General features: G+C 45.3%; 1 protein-coding gene across 2 annotated transcripts in view; it reads right to left on the bottom strand.

Annotated features, from left to right (window-relative positions):
* Nucleotides 1-19,021, bottom strand: part of PIEZO1 (piezo type mechanosensitive ion channel component 1 (Er blood group)) — a 901,942-nt gene that overhangs the window by 132,293 nt on the left and 750,628 nt on the right. Inside the window, exons 28-31 of one of the 2 annotated variants that reach the window (XM_086945809.1) lie at nt 10,492-10,581; nt 9,755-9,834; nt 2,662-2,733; nt 623-723 (exon numbers count right to left, since the gene is read on the bottom strand). In XM_086945809.1, coding sequence (XP_086801935.1) covers nt 623-723; nt 2,662-2,733; nt 9,755-9,834; nt 10,492-10,581 — 343 coding nt within the window. The remainder of the gene's footprint in view (nt 1-622; nt 724-2,661; nt 2,734-9,754; nt 9,835-10,491; nt 10,582-19,021) is intronic. The other variant, XM_086945810.1, reaches the window with a different exon arrangement.

The following is a 19,021-nucleotide window of genomic DNA, read 5'->3' as shown; positions in this document are numbered from 1 at the left end:
AAGGTGTATCGGGTGTCGACGGCGTTTTGATCCATATACACAATAAATGGACCATCATCAGGACATTTAGAATAAGCATGCCTGTGTGCAATTGCCTGTAATAAATGTTGGCAACTCCTGCATGCATACTAACAAATATGGAACTGCGGGCACGAATGGTGAACAGGCAGATCAAGAAAAATACAATCAGAGGTGTAGGGGAACCAGACCGCTTAGAGCGTCAAAGGTAATGGTGCGGTATTAGTGAGACCCATCCAGTGAAAGGAAGGGGCAGGTGCGATGGCTTGAGTATCCCAATGGGGGAGGGAGCCGCAGCCGTGTGCTCCTAATTCCAGATATAGGGTTGTGCTAGGTCCGTGTTCCTGGGTAGCAGACAGTAAATGCCGGCTTCCGTGATGCGGGAGAGGACCATTATTAAGCCCATGGCATCAAGTGCAACGGTCGAGAACGTAGCCTCTACATAAACCCATATATACGCGGCCAAAAGAGAAATCCTAAATATACCTCCTTCTGCCTCTCCCATCTAACACACTTTAAAAGTGATTGTTTACAATTAAACAAGACCATGTTAGAGCTGACAAAAACATGAACAAATGAATCAATCTCCACTCTTGAACAGTACCTGGAATGCGCTCTGCTTGGCTGGCCTTTGATCCTCCTGCATGGACTCCTCTTCCTCCTCACTGTCCGATTCAAACAGGTAATACTCACCTGAGTGAAGCACTGCCAGAAGCAGGAGCAAAGAGTTAGAGGGCAGCAGCAAAAACTGGAAACTCGACAAGTACATGGGGGACAATTGCAAAGCTATCTATTGCAAAATGTCAATTGCCTTTGTAGATGCTTAGCAAAACAGCCAATACATTGCAACTTCCGGCACTGGCAGCCAGAGCTAAATTAGTCATGCGGCCTCGGGATGATAAATCCATTTGTGAGGTAAAACTGTATTAAACAAGGATTAATAAAATGCTAAAGGATATGTTCCTGGTTATTCAAAGTCTTTTGAGCAGACGGGAATGTGAGTAAGTACCTAACTTGTGACCACTTCTACAGGGTAGGTGCAGTCATGGCTCTGAATCGTGCATATGCACCTGATGTCAGCTGTAACACTTGTGTTAGCTTCCCAGTGCATTCTGGGACTAGTAATGTCAGAGAAACCACTGATAATTAAGTCTTACATGAAGAACGTATGATCATATTGGGGTTCCAATGATAAATATATATATTTTTTTTTAAAGGCAGGTTAAAGGTAAAACCATACAACCCAATATTTGCATAATAAATACATCTTGAGACCAAAAGGTAAAGAGACTAACTCTTCATTCAAATTGGTTGTTGAGCTAACATTGAAACAATGAGACAAATACATCTCTCAAATGAGGGATATAATGAGGGATATTGCTTCCAAATGGAGGCAGTCCAAGCATTTACACTCCAACCCACATTAAAACACTTGGTTAACTTAAACTATAAGTCGTCCCTTAACTACCTGCTACCGATAATGTCAATTCCACCAGGTTTGCATATGAAATTCTAACTAGAAACAGATCAGTTGAACAGAACTTAAAACTATTTAAAGACATTTAAAATGTCAACAAATTCTAAACAGAACTTGAGAACAAGTAGAAAAATAAACAATACAACACTAGCAAGAAATGAGGATCCACATCCTCTTAAATTTCACCCAGAACTAGAGAATAGTCATTTATACTATCATTCAAAGGCTAACTAGAATCAGTGACCCCATATTTGCACTGCCCGACAAGTCTCAAAATGACATTTCTTTGACTGGCCAGTGGAAAATTGACATTCACACTAGTTGGTCAGTCCAAATGTTAGTTCAAAATGAACTCTACACTAGTGCAATTATGCAATTTGAAAATGTTTTAATGCAAAATTGACTCTGTAGTGGAGCAATCTATGGGACATGACCCTGGTTATCATCTTTGACTCTGAACTTACCTTGTCATCCCATATCCGAAAAAAATCATTGGCTATGCTTACAGCACATAGGCTCCAATAAAAACTATAAGACTCTCCCTCAATGTTCAACAATTTTGTAAGCCCCTTGTTCTTTCAGTTGCAACTAATATGGCATACTCGACAGGGGCAGGTCATAGACTGAACTTTAAGTCATATACATGCATTGGCGTAAGTAAGGGAGTTCCTCAAAGCTAAAGCTACGAGCCTACCAAAGGTTCCAGCATGTTGTTAATCTCTCTAATTCCCTCTGTCCCAAACCATCGTTTGATACTCCAACTAGTAAATAGCTACATTTTACAAATACCAAGTGATTGACCGTAGCTGTAATTATGTTCAAATGTGGCCAGTACGTCCAGTTAATGGGATTTCCAGAAAATGACACAAAAATATCAAACAATTGGGAGGTTTCTGTAAACAAAGCACCTAAGGATGAGCAAAAAGCAGGAAATCGATGGCCCAGAGGTTAACACTGCATTCATCAAACTGTCTTAAGTATGTATTAGAAATGGTGCTAGGTTTCTGTGAAAAGGGAAAAGGAGTGCTAAGATGAGTGTTAGTCAATATACTCCTTTCTTGTGGTTATTATCAATCTGTAAGGCACACAAAGTTAGTGAATAGCAGAGTTTGACTGTGTTAGTGAAATCCATGCTACCGCTGCCACCACACATGCATGAACAATACCTGAGGCGTGATCTAACCAAGGGCGCCACCATTTTTTTTTCTTTCTGGAGGTCTCCTTCTTGTCACTTTGCTCTGTTCAATGGAAGATGGGAACTGGGATTTAAGTACCATGTCAACCCACTGGAACACGTGAAAATCACAAAATATGTGTACGCACTGGTGGTGCACTGCCAATTCTAGCATGGGAAGGAAAAGCAACAATCTGCTGGAAAAGGCTGTGTCAGCCACATTGGAAGCAAGAGCTCCACATTGACAGCCATGTAGAAAATTGGGTATTTGCAAGGCATGACACTAGAGAAATGTTTCATTCTAAAAAGTGATTTCACCACGAAAACACATCCTCCGTTCATTCAGACCCAACTCTGCTTCTGGATGATGACTGTTGTTGGTGCTCTTCCGCTTCCTTTTTATAACAACCCAATATATGCCTAATAAAATTAATTGTTAAGTTATCAAACACCAGGGCTGTACCATATTAAATGTATTGATGAATTAAAACGGACTCAGTGCGTGGCCTTTTATTTCTCTTACATTGGAATATCTGCGCTTACCCTGCCTTCTTGAAACCTCACACTCATGGCAGTGTCCCTCAACAGGAACACTTTCCTACTAACAGTTAGCCACAGAAGGACTTCAGTAAAGTTACCTTAACGATCACTTCTCAATGTTCAAAGATGTTTACAATTACCAACATGTGGAATACCTCCTACTTACGATGAGGACAAGGAACTGCTTCTTTATATAATTGATTACCCAAAGCTGGGCACAGCTGGCACCGTGCATGCATGCAGATGTTGATGGATGTGGCCAACTAGGAACAGGGTAGGAAAGTGGCTGTCGGTAATAGGAGGGAGCCAAAGACTTAAGAGAATCCGACTCAACAAATAGGTACACTTGTGTCTCACTTGCCAGTTCGGCTCCAATTTCTTACTTTATCCGATTCAAATGAGTTAGACAGATTACCAAGTCAAAATGATAAGTTGGGGGTGGGGAAAGAGGGGAGACTGCATTAGACAATCATATTTTTGGTGACTAGGTTCCTTTTAAAACTGAACAACTCTTTTATAAAAAGCAGTGGAACAGATAATACCTGAAGGTGACTTAGCCTATATAACTACTTCGTAAATGCCATTAATAGGCAGACTAGAAGTTATGATGCTGTATCATTTCTAGAACTAGGTGTCTTGAACTTATCCAGATGTGTAGAATCTAGTTGAGCAAGTATTAGAGGCTATACAAATTGCAAGAGCTGCTTTAGCCACAAAGCCTCCCATGTTGGTTTTAATAAAGCAGACTAAAAGATAGGTTAAAAAACTCTGAAAGAAGAGATTCTCTCTAGATCTCAACGACTTAGTTAAACATAAATATGAATAGTAGGTAGGATTTTGGGAAAAATAAGTGGTTGTCATAAGTAGAACTTGTCACAGTGAAGATTGTGCAAGACTCCAAGGTCCAGAAAGTCTAACTGACATGCCTGGCACAGGTAAGGGCCTCCAAATTCTCAGTATTCTAAGAAAGGTTAGGTTATAAACAAACTGAGCTCAAATGGCTTATCAATGAGGTGTGAGAGAACTGGATGCAGCTCCAAAATGTTGTTAGCAGATCGAACATATGAAAGAAACCAAGACATGACATTAAACAGCATTGCTATACAAAGGAAGGGACTCCTCTGGCTTATTTCCCTAACCAGGACACTAAATTGAGCTATTATCAGATACTCATTTGTATTTTTTTTCATTGGGAGTATTTATGCACCACGATCCTGGCAAAGCAGATTAGAAGGACTGTATGCCAACTGTAAAGGGTTCCAGAGCAAATTAATTTTCAGGTGCTCATAGGACATATATGTTAAGAGTGGGTGGAAGTCATAAATAATGCATACTTTGGGGGTCCTGGAAAATGTATATAAGGTTGTATACAGACTAGGATGCACACAATTGATATATATCGAAAAAACAATCCAATATCAGAACAGAAGCAGAATCAGCACTTGTAGAATTACAGTCTGTACAGTCTGACGTATTTATTTAAATGAGTAAACATCTACTTTTGGGTGAAGGGTGCAGAGAGATGACCAATAGGGGGTAGGTAGGAGTGAGTTAGTTAGTGGGCAGTAGGGAGCAGGACTAACAATATTTTAGCCCTTTCCTAAAATGTTGCAAAGTGAACTGTCACTGAAAAAGTAAATGTTTATTCTGGAGTTTTGGGGCGTAAACAGAGAAGGGTTCTCCATTGTCGCTTTTTGTGGATCTCCTGTATCTCAACGCCTGTTGATGGGTGAGCCGCAGGTTACATGAAGGCTGCTGGAGATCTGGATTGACAAAATCCTCTGTGCAAGTGAAGTATTGATATCTCTAGAACTCAACTGTGAACACCAAAGTGCCTGAAACTTTATGGAATCCTTCCTGGATGCCGAGGTGAAATCCAGTTTGGACATGGAAAAGTTCAGGTGACCAAAGATCTAATCCGCACAACCAGCGTGTTAAGTTCAGTGATGGAAGAAGGTTGGGAATATTGCTTCCCTCTCATGAGAGATTAAACTTGGTAGTGATACTTAGGAGACAGTTTTGATTGCTCCGTGGGTGTCCGAGATACCATTTATACCCTTACCAGAGAAAGGAAAGAAGATTTCTTTCAGCAGTCGGTCATGAAGTGCCTTCAACAAAGCCACGTCCATAAGGAAAACATCCTTTACGACGCAACTTTTACCATGCAGCGCCTTTACAATGCAGGTTTTTCAACGGAAGTCATTACAACGAATTGCGCTGGGGGCGCTGTAGGATAGGTAATAGTTTAATTTACTATCCAACACCTTCCCTACTATCCACGGGGACTGGAGTTGGAATAGTAAATTAAACTATTCACTATCCAGCACCCCCCAACGCAAGTCATTGTAACGACTTGCGTTGAAAAACCTGCGTTGTAAAGGCATGCGTGGTAAAAGCATGCGTTGTAACAATGTACATCCCGTCCATACTCCACCAAAGATAAAACACGTCTTTTGCAACACTTCCATGTGTCCACCAACTAGCATACAGAGGGTAAGCAGAGGTCTGCTAATCCAAGAAGTAATCTCTGTATTCGATTACCTCTTATGTGAGCATGCAGGATGCTGGTCATATTGCAGTCTTGACTGTTACAAAGCCCTGCTAGTAAGACAGCTGGTAAAGACATTACTGTATGTGATAACTGAGTCATGTTCATATATTTATAGCTAGTAGACGCAGGGAAGTAAGTGGGACCCTGCTTCCTGATAAGCAAATAATTGTAATCATGTAAGCGTGGATTGTGGCCAAAGGGAGAAAGACCTTTGAGAACAACAAGCTTACTATGGAATGTGGAGAGATCTTTGGATGAAGATGCTGAATGGACAGTTGCCTCAGAGAGGAGATAAGACGAGAGGAATGGAAGGTTATTGTGGCAAATGTTGAACAGCGGACGATGGATGGCTTGATGGAGACAGACGCACAGCATAGATACACGAGGCCAAAGAGAGCCATAAAGCTTTCAATACAAATGAAAAACCAGGCTATAAATGAATAAGAATGAGACAATAACATCCCTAGCTTGGTGTCCATGGTAGTGCTGGTAAACGGGCTCCTTGAAATAAACAAATAATGTGAGAGGTTTACTGAGAACCCCTGATAATGAATCGTGCCCAGACTTGTAAAAATCAGTGTTCAAAGCCTGTCTGAAGGGTCACTTCGGTAAGAAAGGAAGAACAAAAAAATTAAAGGAATGGATCTGTAAACCAATGGGGCTTCGACCACTAACAAATTCAGGTCCGGACTGGCTATTGTACTACTCTGCAATTTTGCCTGCAGGCTAGGAGGCTGCAGACGATAGACTCCATTGCCCCATTCTACTCGTGAACGCCTGCAGTGACGGGGTGGAGAGGATTTGAACTTGTTTTTTCACAGGACAGATTTTAGTCCCAGAGCAAATTAATGGGGTATTTTCCTACACTCTAAAGAAGAAAAAAAAACTGGGGTTCCATCACAAAATACATTCAAGTTCAACTGCTTGATGTATAACCGGGACTAGTGATAGGTATGTGTCTAAATAGGAAGCGGCATACAGCATATACACAAGCAGGGCATGTATGTATGATGTGAGCAGTGAACAGCTGTAGCTAAGGAGGTACTTGTAGAAGAGGTTTCTGATCCTGATATTAAGCGTTAGGAAACATATCAGCTACAAGTAGTCAAGAGCTTGCATGTAGATCACCACATCTACAATGCAAGTGCTTAGAGACAATTTAGCTTATACGAGCTATACAAATGCCCATTACTGCCACTAGCTTGTGGTGACTACTAAATATGAATAATGCGGATAGGTATCATGTTACTAGTGATTAAACTTTAGAAAACAGTGAAAACTCCTCTAGTATAGTGTGCGACACTTAGCAGCAGATCCAGGAAAGTTACTGTTCGAAAGCTAGTATGGATTACTGGAGCAACCAAAAGTGAAAGGAGACATGGTTCTTTATGGCACACAGTTAAAATGACAATTTTTTTCATTTCATTTTTAGAAGAAAAAGATGAAAGATGCAACCGGAATCATCCATTACCTTCTCATTCAAAAGCCATCAGATTACTTTTCCACACAGGAAGCATTCATCACACAAACAGAAAAAACACAAAAACAAACACTTGATTGTGCCATAAAATACAACATATATAGGTCGATGTGGTGGGTGCAAAAATCAACTTCCAGCTACAAAAGTAACCGCTCTTAATAAAATGCAAATTTGAAGACAGGGAACCTATATAAAAGCATTTCATCACAGAATGGATTATTCAGGGCCTCTGATGGAAAATACTTTAGTGTTCAAGGATGACTGACCAGTGGCCTGATTCTGCTCTTTTCAATTGAACGGCAAAGTAGCACTGTTTCTGTCCGTCATCTTCGAGAGACTGACGTGAATACCATGTTGCCCTTAAGGACGGGTGCTGCAAGATGTGTATTATAACCCCGTTATTAACATTCATGACTGTGAGAGAGCAGGGTTACTATAGCCTTATAGCCCGCCGCAGACCGGGCTCGAGCTGAAGGCGAGGGCCTTTAACAAGGGAGCGGGACTTTAATAGCCGTATAGCCCAGCTACGGAGGGCTATAAGGCTATTAGCACATTCTGACACTAGAGGGCAAAATGTTCTAACAAATAAAAGAAAGGCTTCAGGGAGCGCGAGGGTATTGAAATCCACTCAAGCTGCCTGAAGCCTTTGTTCACAGCCACAGCTGTGAACAAAGAAGCATTGAAATGTTGGAGCTCCGGGCTTATTCCAGCCATTATAAGCCCGAAGCTACTCCATTGTTTTCAATGGAGCTCCCAACATTCCAATGTTCTAAAATAGCCTTATAGCCCGCCGTAGCGGGCTATACCAGCTATTAAAGGCCCGCTGCAGCGTTAAAGACCCGAGCCGAAGGCGAGGGACTTTAACAAAGCAGAGGGACTTTAAAAGAAAGTATAGAACTGCTACGAAGGGCTATAAGGCTATTAGAATATTCTGCCACTAGAGGACAGAATGTTCTAACAAATACAACAAAGCCTTCAGGGAGCGAGACAGGATTAAAATCCCCTCAGGCTCCCTGTAGCCTTTGTTCACAGCCAAAGCTGTGAACAAAGAAACATTGGAATGTTGGAGATCCGTGCTTATACCAGCAATTATAAGCCCGTAGCACTCCATTGTTTTCAATATAGCTACCAACATTCCAATGTTCTAATATATATTATATAGACTCCGTTGAGGACGCTTGGAGAAGGGAGAGTTGGTGATCGCTTGTTCCCATTGAACCATAAATAAGAAGGTCAGTGGGTTGGAAGGCTGTTAAGGGACTAGCCAACCGGGCATTTGCCAAATGAGATTAAGAGGCAGTGCATTCCTGATCTGGTAATCTTTGTGTATGTGAGCTATTTGAATCTTAACAAACTATTTAATAAATATACAATTACTTTGGGTATTCAACAGAGAATGGCTGGGTTATATAGGAGTGAATATTTCTTGAAGGATCGGTGCCCCCAATGAGTATTGGGTACCACTTTGACCTATGTCTATCCTGACACGCTTTGGTCTTTGTCACAGCCCGTTGCCCTTCACCAGCCTGTTAGGAAGATTCCAGTCACTTCAAATGGGACAATTTCCTAGTGAATATTTCATAGTTTTTTAATGGCTCCTAATTTATGGTGGTACAAAATGGGGTGGTGATGGACGGAGCATCTGAACCAATCAAACATTCACTGGTGCTAGAGCAGAATGCCGTGTAAAAATTAGATGTCTTACTCTAAAAAAAATTTTTTTAAAATCTTTAGTTTTTCGGGAACTGCCCACTTGTGGAAATCCTATAAAGATGACATTGTAGCCAGATAAATCAAACATACTTGCTCAGTCTTTGGAATGACATTAACTTACCATAAGACTGTGCATTCAGCTGAATGATGCCAGCATTGACAACCGCTTAACCACCTCTGATAAAGTGGTCAGGCAAAGCGCACGGAGATTAAGCCACCTGCAACCACAACAGTCTCTGGGGTGTAGTGTCGTCTGCAGGGGGAAACTGTTTACAAATAAATGGGAACTCAAAGTCTAGGCAACAACATAATCTGAAGTGAATTGAGCATTCTGCTATTCACACAAACAAGTGTACAATAGCAGGCTGTATTCCCTCCTCAACTGTTTAATTTATTTACAAGTGGGCTGCATGGTTGATATGCTGCTTTTAATTTTGTTGCATTGGATATAATTTATTGAGATCAGAATTACTTTTGGAGGCGGGGAGCCTGCCAAGAAGGGGATATTTGCACTCTGTGTTTACATCAATTTTCAAACGGTCTGCTCATGTGGTCTTGACTTCTAAATGTCACTCCACACACCATTGTTCTATCTTGCCACACTTCTGAACAGTGCCAAAATCTTGTAACCAATCGCCTAACTCTCCTACAGGCCTCTGTATTGTAGCATTGATGGCCGCACACATTCTGGTTTAGTGCAAGGTGTAATTTTTCCAAACTCCATGGCCAAGCCCATCCCACAGAGGGTACAAAGGATGAGAGGGAGAAGGCCATCTGACTCCCCACAATTCAAAGCCTCACCTCCTTTGCCATCTTCCATGTCTTTGCTGGGCAGCCTGCTCTGGTGGTACTTCTCCTGCTTGGCTCGGATCCTTTCCATCCTAAACAAGGAACCCAAAAGAAATGGTGGTCAGTACACTGTGTTCCCTCTCATACAGTTCATGAGCCCTGGCATGGGCTGCTTTTTCATTCCTGAAGGACTGCACGTGAGTAGGAGTGGACTGTGCCATTTAAATCAGGTCATGATTTGCACACTTTTTTGTATGCTTCAAGAGGTCCAGCACTGTATTTATATCACCAGTTAATTAGGCTTTTGTATCCCAATCTTTTAATTAGCAACCAAGTGGCTAGGAATGCTGAGCTTTAACAATATATAAATGGCAATTACAGACAACACGGTCAGCGAATAGAGGAATCACAATACGCAGAAAGTCTACAGAACATTCCTAATGGAATGTAATTGCATGCCCGTTATTGCAGGACACTCAAAGCTTCATCCAGTGGAGAAACCAACGTAAACACAAATTTAAGTTACGGCCCAGTATGAAAATGATTAAATATTTCGTTCTTACCCAGCAATGCTGAAATTAAATCCAATGGATGAAACCACAAACCCAGAGAAGTACCGGATGACTATTCATGGGCGACAAGACCCTTCTGCTGGTCGGCGCATAAAAATGATCACCCCAGAAATGGGAAGAAGTCCTCAGACCAGAAATTATTTGGAGGATTTTTAACAAAAGTCCGATGATACTCACTGTCGTTTCAGCTGCAAGAGGGACCGCTTCTCTGTCTCCCGGTGAAAGTTCATGCTCTTCACCATGCTGGCTCTGAAGAGCTCAAAACCTCTACAATACATATCAAAGAGAAAGGCCGAAAGCATCAGAAAGGCGCAACGTATCCAGGGCACAATAATGTTGAGTACATTTCATTAATGCCTACCTTAACCCTGCTGCCCACCCTTACACCCTATATCGTAGGAGATGCAGCAGTACCGAAATTAACAGTATTACAAGAGAAGCATGGTTAAATACTCTTAAATCCATAACCAGTTAACAAGGAACAACATTACTGAACAAAAACATGGCGAAGAGGCCATTCAACAATATTGTACGTCAGTAGTTTCAGAAGAACAAATTAATAATACATAGTAACAACTGAAATAAATATTAAATGCATTACTATCTATATACAGGAACCTTGGAGATTAACCTGGAATTAAACTGCAAACCCTTCTTCGCTATTACTGCCTCTGGGGAGGCGCTCCTCTCATAATACATTTTGCTACAGCGACAAATTAAACTGGTAGCATCAGTTGACCTAGACAGAAACAATGGGAATTCTGTACTGAATGTGCTTGAAAGTGACAGGTTTCTCTCTGGGCTTAGCAGATGGGTGCATATATTGCTCTTCATCCAAGTTTTTGGTCATGTATTTAAGTAGACTCCATATGTGTTTTAAAGTCAGTGGATCGAGATTTTGTAAAACTTACGATATAATCAGTTTCAGGCTCTCAGGTTTGGAGTACTTTAAACTGGAAAAGCCCAAGATATGTCGGGGACGGATTGGTGGAAAGCATCTGAGGACTAGTCATGTCCCCTTATAGATTTACAGCAGAAAAGAGCCAGTAAGAGGTAGTCATTTTGTCACACCTACGTTTTCACAGAGTAAATCTTTAATTTGCAAAGGCATAGATGGAGGAGAGTCTATAATAAGACCTGGTTTAGAAATGCAGAGAAAGCTGAGTGGATGCCAAAGTTTGTGGAAGGGTAGATTATGTCTGGCAATATTGGTGAGCAAAGACCGGATCAAGAAACTCCGTAGGTATAAAATATATTCTCTACAAATGTGTTATCTTAATGTTTACTTGCACAGCACGCTATCACCATAAGGACTCTAGGCGCTGGCCTTCTTTTACAGGATAAATATTACGGCCAAGTTTCCACAATAAGCGGTCACAAAATGCCTGCTTGAAGAGCCAGATTTTCAAATGCCTTCTAAAAACTAGATGGGATTTTTCCAGATTGACTGCAAAAGCATTCCAGATCTTAGTGGCACAGGAAACCATCAATTTTAAATCTGTGGATCCAGGCAGAATCAATAGACTGGCCCCTGAGGATTGGAAGGCCCTTTTTAGGCTGGTAGATTTTCAAATGTGTTATAAACAAATGCAGGTACATCCCTTGCTAACAACTTACATGCTACGCACAGTGTCTTAAAATGGATCTTTTCCCTAATCTTGGACCAGTGAAGATTTTGTAATAATGGACTTGCTTGTACAAGGCATGGGATGCCCCCCACACATCTCACTGCTGTGTAGTCGATCAGGAAGTTTTGAAGAACATATTTTGAGGTATCTCCAAGTACAGCGCATTTGAGCAGTGTAATTTTCATCCAGTTAATGTGCATACTACCATATGTCTGCCTTCTGGTGAAAGATATGAAAGAATCTTCCTAGGAATCTTGATGTGCTATGAGCATGAAGAATCTACAGCTGCTATTTGGGTATCTAGTGATAGCTGGCAGTCCAACTTGACTCCGGAGCTCATCACATAGTCGATGGAGTAGTACCTAATACACTGTGCAAGTAAGAATCAACCCAGACTTCACTCTGACCACTGAGTATTAATACTTCAGTCTGGTCAGCAATTAGTTTAGTTTGTTGCTCTCCACTTATTGCCAAATAAAGCCGTTGTTTTCTGGAATTCGCTATGGAAGGCAGGATAGTTATCAAGGCACAGTAAAAGCGGAGCATTATCAGCGGACATATAAGCTTTCATACTCTGCTCAAGTAAGGCTTTCGCTAATGGCGCATCAAGTGTGGGGAGAGGAATGAACCTTGTGGGACCCCACAAGTACCTGGTGGCTTGGTAGATGTAAAGATGCCTAATTTTACTGCCCGATACAGCCAGAAAGGAAGGATTCAAGCTACTTTCTCATAACAGCAGTAATGTCTAAGGCCTTGAGGCCATCTAATAGGATGGAATGATCGACCGTGTCGAAGTAGCAGAGACATCAAGCAGGATAAAGCCATTCAGTGGGCCATAATTCAGCTCATGTCTTAGATAATCTAATATAGACAGCAATACTAATAAAGCACAGAGTGCAGGAGAAAACAAGCTCGTAAGTCGGCAACTAATTTGTTAGTTTTCAAAAAGTAGTGTGGTTTCGCTAACTGTCCTTCTAGAACCTTTGCAACAAAAGCAAGTAGTGATATGAGTTGATAATGTTTTAAGAATCTGGGATCCATTCCCACTGCTTTATTGGCAACAACAGCACAGAGGCATTAGAATAGCATCCGTCAGACATCCAGATCCAACTCTACAAACGCATTAGATTGTTTACTACTAAACCATATGCACTCTTTATTGCCAGGTCCTTGTAAAGCATGTGCTTATTAGTGTTCAACTGCCCAAGACAGCCAATCTTTCGTGTTCACTCACAGGAAGAGTTTAAGGAGGAAACAATATCCCTTGGGGGTGAACCACTTTACTATACTGCTATGTGGTGGAGAGAGAGGCCTTCTTTGTACAATGATTTATCATTAAACAGCTCCTATGCTTTGCACTTTACCAGGTTTGTGCATTTTACATTGCATTGTATGCTGTATATAATACTTGGCCTTTTATCAACATTGGCAGTAGAGATGCATGTTTTGAAGACACTCCTTTAAAACCAGACTACTTCATCCAATGTGTTATGACATAATCTGAATGAAAAATGGTAAGCAGACTATAGTCAAAGGACGATATGTTCCGCGGACGATTTTCGTTTCACGGCCGCCAATGCTTGTTCTGTTAGCTCCTTGTTCGCCACGGACTGTATATTTTCATCTGTAAGAAACTATTTTGGCATATTTACAGAAGATCGGCGGTGCCTGCAGCCGCCTCCCACCACAGCCAGCCCAAGCGCTATTGGCAATGCCTACAGACCCCTCCCACCTCCCACCAGAGCCTGCCCCAGCGCCATCGGCAGTGCCTGCATACCCCTCCTGCCTCCCACCACAGCCTGCCCCAGCGCCATTGGCAGTGTCTGCATTACCCTCCCGTCTCCCTCCACAGCCTGCCCCAGCGCCATCGGCAATGCCTGCATACCCCTCCCGCCTCCCACCACAGCCTGCTCCAGCGCCATTGGCAGTGCCTGCATACCCCTCCCGTCTCCCACCACAGCATGGCCAGGCGCGAGATGCGTGAGGTTCGCCACCTCACGCGAGATGCGTGAGGTTCGGCACCTCACGCGAGATGCGTGAGGTTCGGCACCTCATGCGAGATGCGTGAGGTTCGGCACATCACCCGAGATGCGTGAGGTTAGGCACCTCACCCGAGATGCGTGAGGTTCGGCACCTCACCCGAGATGCGTGAGGTTTGGCACCTCACCCGAGATGCGTGAGGTTTGGCACCTCATCCGAGATGCGTGAGGTTTGGCACCTCACCCGAGATGCGTGAGGTTTGGCACCTCACCCGAGATGCGTGAGGTTTGACACCTCCCGCGAGATGCGTGAGGTTTGAGACCTCACGCGAGATGCGTGAGGTCTGGCACCTCCCGCGAGATGCGTGAGGTTTGGCGCCTCACGCGAGATGCGTAAGACGCCAAACCTCACGCATCTCGTGTGAGGTGCTAGACCTCACGCATCTCGCGTGAGGTGCCAAACCTCACGCATCTCGCGTGAGGTGCCACACCTCACGCATCTCGCGTGAGGCGCCAGACCTCACGCATCTCGCGTGAGGCGCCAGACCTCGCGCATTTGCGTGAGGTGCTAGACCTCACGCATCTCGCGTGAGGCGCCAGACCTCACGCATCTCGCGTGAGGCGCCAGACCTCACGCATCTCGCGTGAGGTGCCAGACCTCACGCATCTCGCGTGAGGTGTGAGACCTCACGCATCTCGCGTGAGGTGCTAAACCTCACGCATCTCGCGTGAGGCGCTAGACCTCACGCATCTCGCGTGAGGCGCTAGACCTCACGCATCTCGCGTGAGGCGCTAGACCTCACGCATCTCGCGTGAGGCGCTAGACCTCACGCATCTCGCGTGAGGCGCTAGACCTCACGCATCTCGCGTGAGGCGCTAGACCTCACGCATCTCGCGTGAGGTGCCAAACCTCACGCATCTCGCGTGGGGTGCCAAACCTCACGCATCTCGGGTGAGGTGCCAAACCTCACGCATCTCGGGTGAGGTGCCGAACCTCACGCATCTCAGGTGAGGTGCCGAACCTCACGCATCTTGCGTGAGGTGCCGAACCTCACGCATCTCGCGTGAGGTGCCGAACCTCACGCATCTCGCGTGAGGTGCCAAACCTCACGCATCTCGCGTGGGGTGCCAAACCTCACGCATCTCGGGTGAGGTGCCAAACCTCACGCATCTCGGGTGAGGTGCCGAACCTCACGCATCTCGGGTGAGGTGCCGAACCTCACGCATCTCGGGTGAGGTGCCGAACCTCACGCATCTCGGGTGAGGTGCCGAACCTCACGCATCTCGCGCTTGGCCATGCTGTGGTCGGAGGCGGGAGGGGTCTGCAGGCACTGCCGCTGGCGCTGGGGCAGGCTGTGGTGGGAGACGGGAGGGGTATGCAGGCATTGCCGATGGCGCTGGAGCAGGCTGTGGTGGGAGACGGGAGGGTAATGCAGACACTGCCAATGGCGCTGGGGCAGGCTGTGGTGGGAGGCAGGAGGGGTATGCAGGCACTGCCGATGGCGCTGGGGCAGGCTGTGGTGGGAGGCGGGAGGGGTATGCAGGTACTGCCGATGGCGCTGGGGCAGGCTGTGGTGGGAGGCGGGAGGGATATGCAGGCACTGCCGATGGCGCTGGGGCAGGCTGTGGTGGGAGGCGGGAGGGGTCTGTAGGCATTGCCGATAGCGCTTGGGCTGGCTGTGGTGGGAGGCGGCTGCAGGCACCGCTGATCTTTTGTAAATATGCCAAAATAGTTTCTTACAGATGAAAATATACAGTCAGTGGCGAACAAGGAGCTAACAGAACAAGCATTGGCGGCCGTGAAACTAAAATCGTCCGCGAAATAATAATTAAAAAAGAACGGCGAGTGTGACGCAAAATCGGCCGCAAAATGAAAGAAAAACAAGTCGGATGGGGTGGGGGGCGGGGGAGAAGGAGAGTGAGCAGCCTTTGATGAGCGAGTGGGGGAGGAGAAACAAGAGACACGGCCTGGCGGCCGTGAAAGTGAAAGCTCTTGGCATTGCTGTGGGGAGGGGGGGAGGAGAAATGCGACATGGCTGAAAAACCTTTGATAAAAGCAGGGGGCGGTGAAGCTGCTGGCGGCAGATGGCTGGCTTTCATGTGCACCTGCATTTTATGTCAATGCGCTTGCGCATTGAGCTTGCTTACCACATGGCATTCTGGTTCTTGTATTCTTTATATAACTGAAGAGGCAACATCGTTCCTACATGGTGTTATCATCTTCAAACACCGGACACAAGATAAGCCGCGAGAACAACGCAACATTGCGAATGCAACCCGAAGGAACATTATTATTAGGAAGGGAGTGACAGTTGCTACCACTACGGTTTCACCAATAAAGAATACAAGAACCAGAATGCCATGCGGCGCTCACGCCAAAGTGGGCGGGACTCTGATCAATCTAAGTTAGTCTTTAACAAGAGCTGCCGTTACTTCCCCCATGGCCTGACTTTGTAGAAGGGATTAACTGTATCCACAAACGCATTCAGGCGAAAGGCTAAAGAAACTGTGCTTCCACTGTGCGCCGATTTGCGCTGCTGTCTGCTGAAATAAACGAGATGAAAATGTTAACGTCGAGTGTGCGCTTCAATTGTATGAGCAACGCATTTGTTATATATATATATATATATACATACACACATACATATACTTTACAAATATATGTAATTGTCAAACTTCACCATTGAAATCAAAATAAGATACACTTAGCAGTTATATGTCATTGTCGGACTTTCCCATTCGCAGAAAAGTCAAACAGTCTCCAGGGCCTTGACTACGCCTCTTGACCCAGTCTCTCAGTCATTCAATTACACCAGACAACTTTACACGCTGCCCCTGCTGGCGCCCCATTGACTAAACAGTCGGAACCACTAAACACGTAAAGAAACGGTTACTTATTTCCGTCCATCCGGATTAGACCTCCAGGCACCCAAAGGCACCTGCACGAGTACAGGATTGTGATCCCCCGTAGACAATAAGTTGTGACCCAGGAAGTTGGCGCGCATCCAAGTCTGGAGAAATTTTTCGCCTCAGGCGGAGGTGTGAACTGCAGTAGCCCCCGAGAGTCAACTGTAGGTGCCTGCATGGCACACAAAACCCCTCAGGCTTTGTCACAATGTTCTCCACAACAAAGTACCTTGATGTGTGGATCCAGGGGGAAGAAGCGAATGACCTCGGACAATGGCTGCGATGTCAGTCACTGTTGTGCCGATCTGGAAGTCGCAGACAGTCTCGGCTCCTGGCTCAGATTCCCCCAACACCCCTCAAACACCACATGCTCTGGAGCACAAGCTAGCACAGGTCCCCCAGACTCTGCCAGCTTCCCCCGCACTCCTCACGTCTTATCACCTCAAGTGGCTACTGATCTTTACAAACACACTCTTCTGCACAGCTTGATGATTGTGTATGTCAGGACGGTCCTTGTCCCAACCAACAATCACTTCCACCCGTTTCCGCCGCACCCAGTAGCGCCCTTACGGTCTTGTGGAAACAGTGAGATCCTATGTGTCCTGGGATCTCATGAACATGAGGTCTGCTAACCGGCCCTTGGAGAGTACTTAGGGACCCACGCCACAATAGTTGTCACTAAGCTGCAGGCCAGCAACGTCCAAACAAAATCTACCAAAAGATATTCCCCTTCCTGGAGCAAGACCAGCCCAGGCCACCACAAGTATGCGGATAATCCAGTTGCAGTCCCTCGTGCCTAAAGAATCCCTTGTGTCGATGTACCAGTGTCAAACCAACATATTACTAGTGTAGTATGGTTCCAAATCCAAAAGCGTCTCTAACTGCTGAGGCCAGAGCCCCAGTAGTTATAACCCACGATGGCCTTTGAAGATGGAATCCGTTCAAGAGGCCACCTTTGAAATAAACAGCCCCTCTCTAAATTCCGTCCTGTCTGCCATCCTAATCCTGTCCCTCGGAATGCAGGTGCCAATTCCACCCCCACATAACCACACTAGAAAGGCAGGTCAGAGGTCCACAGTTTCCCTTGAGCCCCTAGGTAATGGCCTTTAATCAGGAATGCACAGATGTAGCTGTCCCTCTTGCACCCTGACCCAGATGTGAATTGAGAGACAGGCACACAGAGCCATGAGCATCGAAATCCCCACTTTCCCAAAAGTGACATTTCCACGCAAGTTATGTCAGATCCACTTGCACTACCAGAGAGGATTCACCATTAAGAACTAATTGATATCAAACACGATACTTCTACTACTCTGCCTGTAGGAAATGCTGCTTAGTAGCCTTTCTGTACATTCCCACATGCTAATCCAATGTGAGAAGAAGTCCCGTCGTACCTGGCAGTGGCGGTTTGTCCATTGGGGGCGTTGGGGCGTTGCCCCACTATCCATGGACGACCGTCACGGCTAACACAACATTTGTCTGACACAGTAAAAAAAGTAAAATTTTCAGCGGCAAGCAGCAGTTGAGGCCGGACCGGAGTCACAAATTGTGACGTCATCCAGTGCGATCGCGGAAGGTGTGGGGGGGCAGGCCTGCAGCACTGAGTGGCATGTGGCAGGCTGGCAGCGTCATGGCAGGCAGCAGTCATTGTGTGCGCATTTAGGACAAGTCATTTTTATGACTTTCCCACGCATGCGCACACACACAATAGCCCCTTCCCTCCTCCTCCTCCTCCCCTAGCCATGACACAGGCAGAGACCCGGGGGAGCCGGGTCTCATCAAGGGCAGTATTAGCCCTGCTCTTTAGCCAATCCTGGCGCAGTGGCGATGTTATGCCTGCGCCAGGATTGGCTGAGTTCACGCGTATGAGGATGGTGGTGCTGCCGCGCGTGGGTGGGTGGCTGACTGGCTGTGCTCAGCGCTGTTTGCCCAATCACATGTGCCCATTTGGATCCATGTACTTGTAATTGGCGCCGCTGTGGGGACGTCACTGCGCCCTGGCGAGGACTGCACAACAACACCACCAGAGTCACGAGGAGAGTGACTCAGACCTTGTGACTCGTGCCTGTGTGTGCAGTCCAGTGTGCAGTGCAACAGTTGTCTTGTCTTCGACTGACGAGTGACGACGTGAGACAGAGTCAGTCTGTGACTGTCTGAAACCGGTAAGTTAAGTTTTTTCTAATGGCTGGCTTG

This window comes from Lissotriton vulgaris, chromosome 12 (assembly GCF_964263255.1).
Source record: "Lissotriton vulgaris chromosome 12, aLisVul1.2, whole genome shotgun sequence".
In the NCBI taxonomy this organism is placed as follows: domain Eukaryota; kingdom Metazoa; phylum Chordata; class Amphibia; order Caudata; family Salamandridae; genus Lissotriton; species Lissotriton vulgaris.
This window is presented reverse-complemented; position numbering and strand designations above follow the sequence as displayed.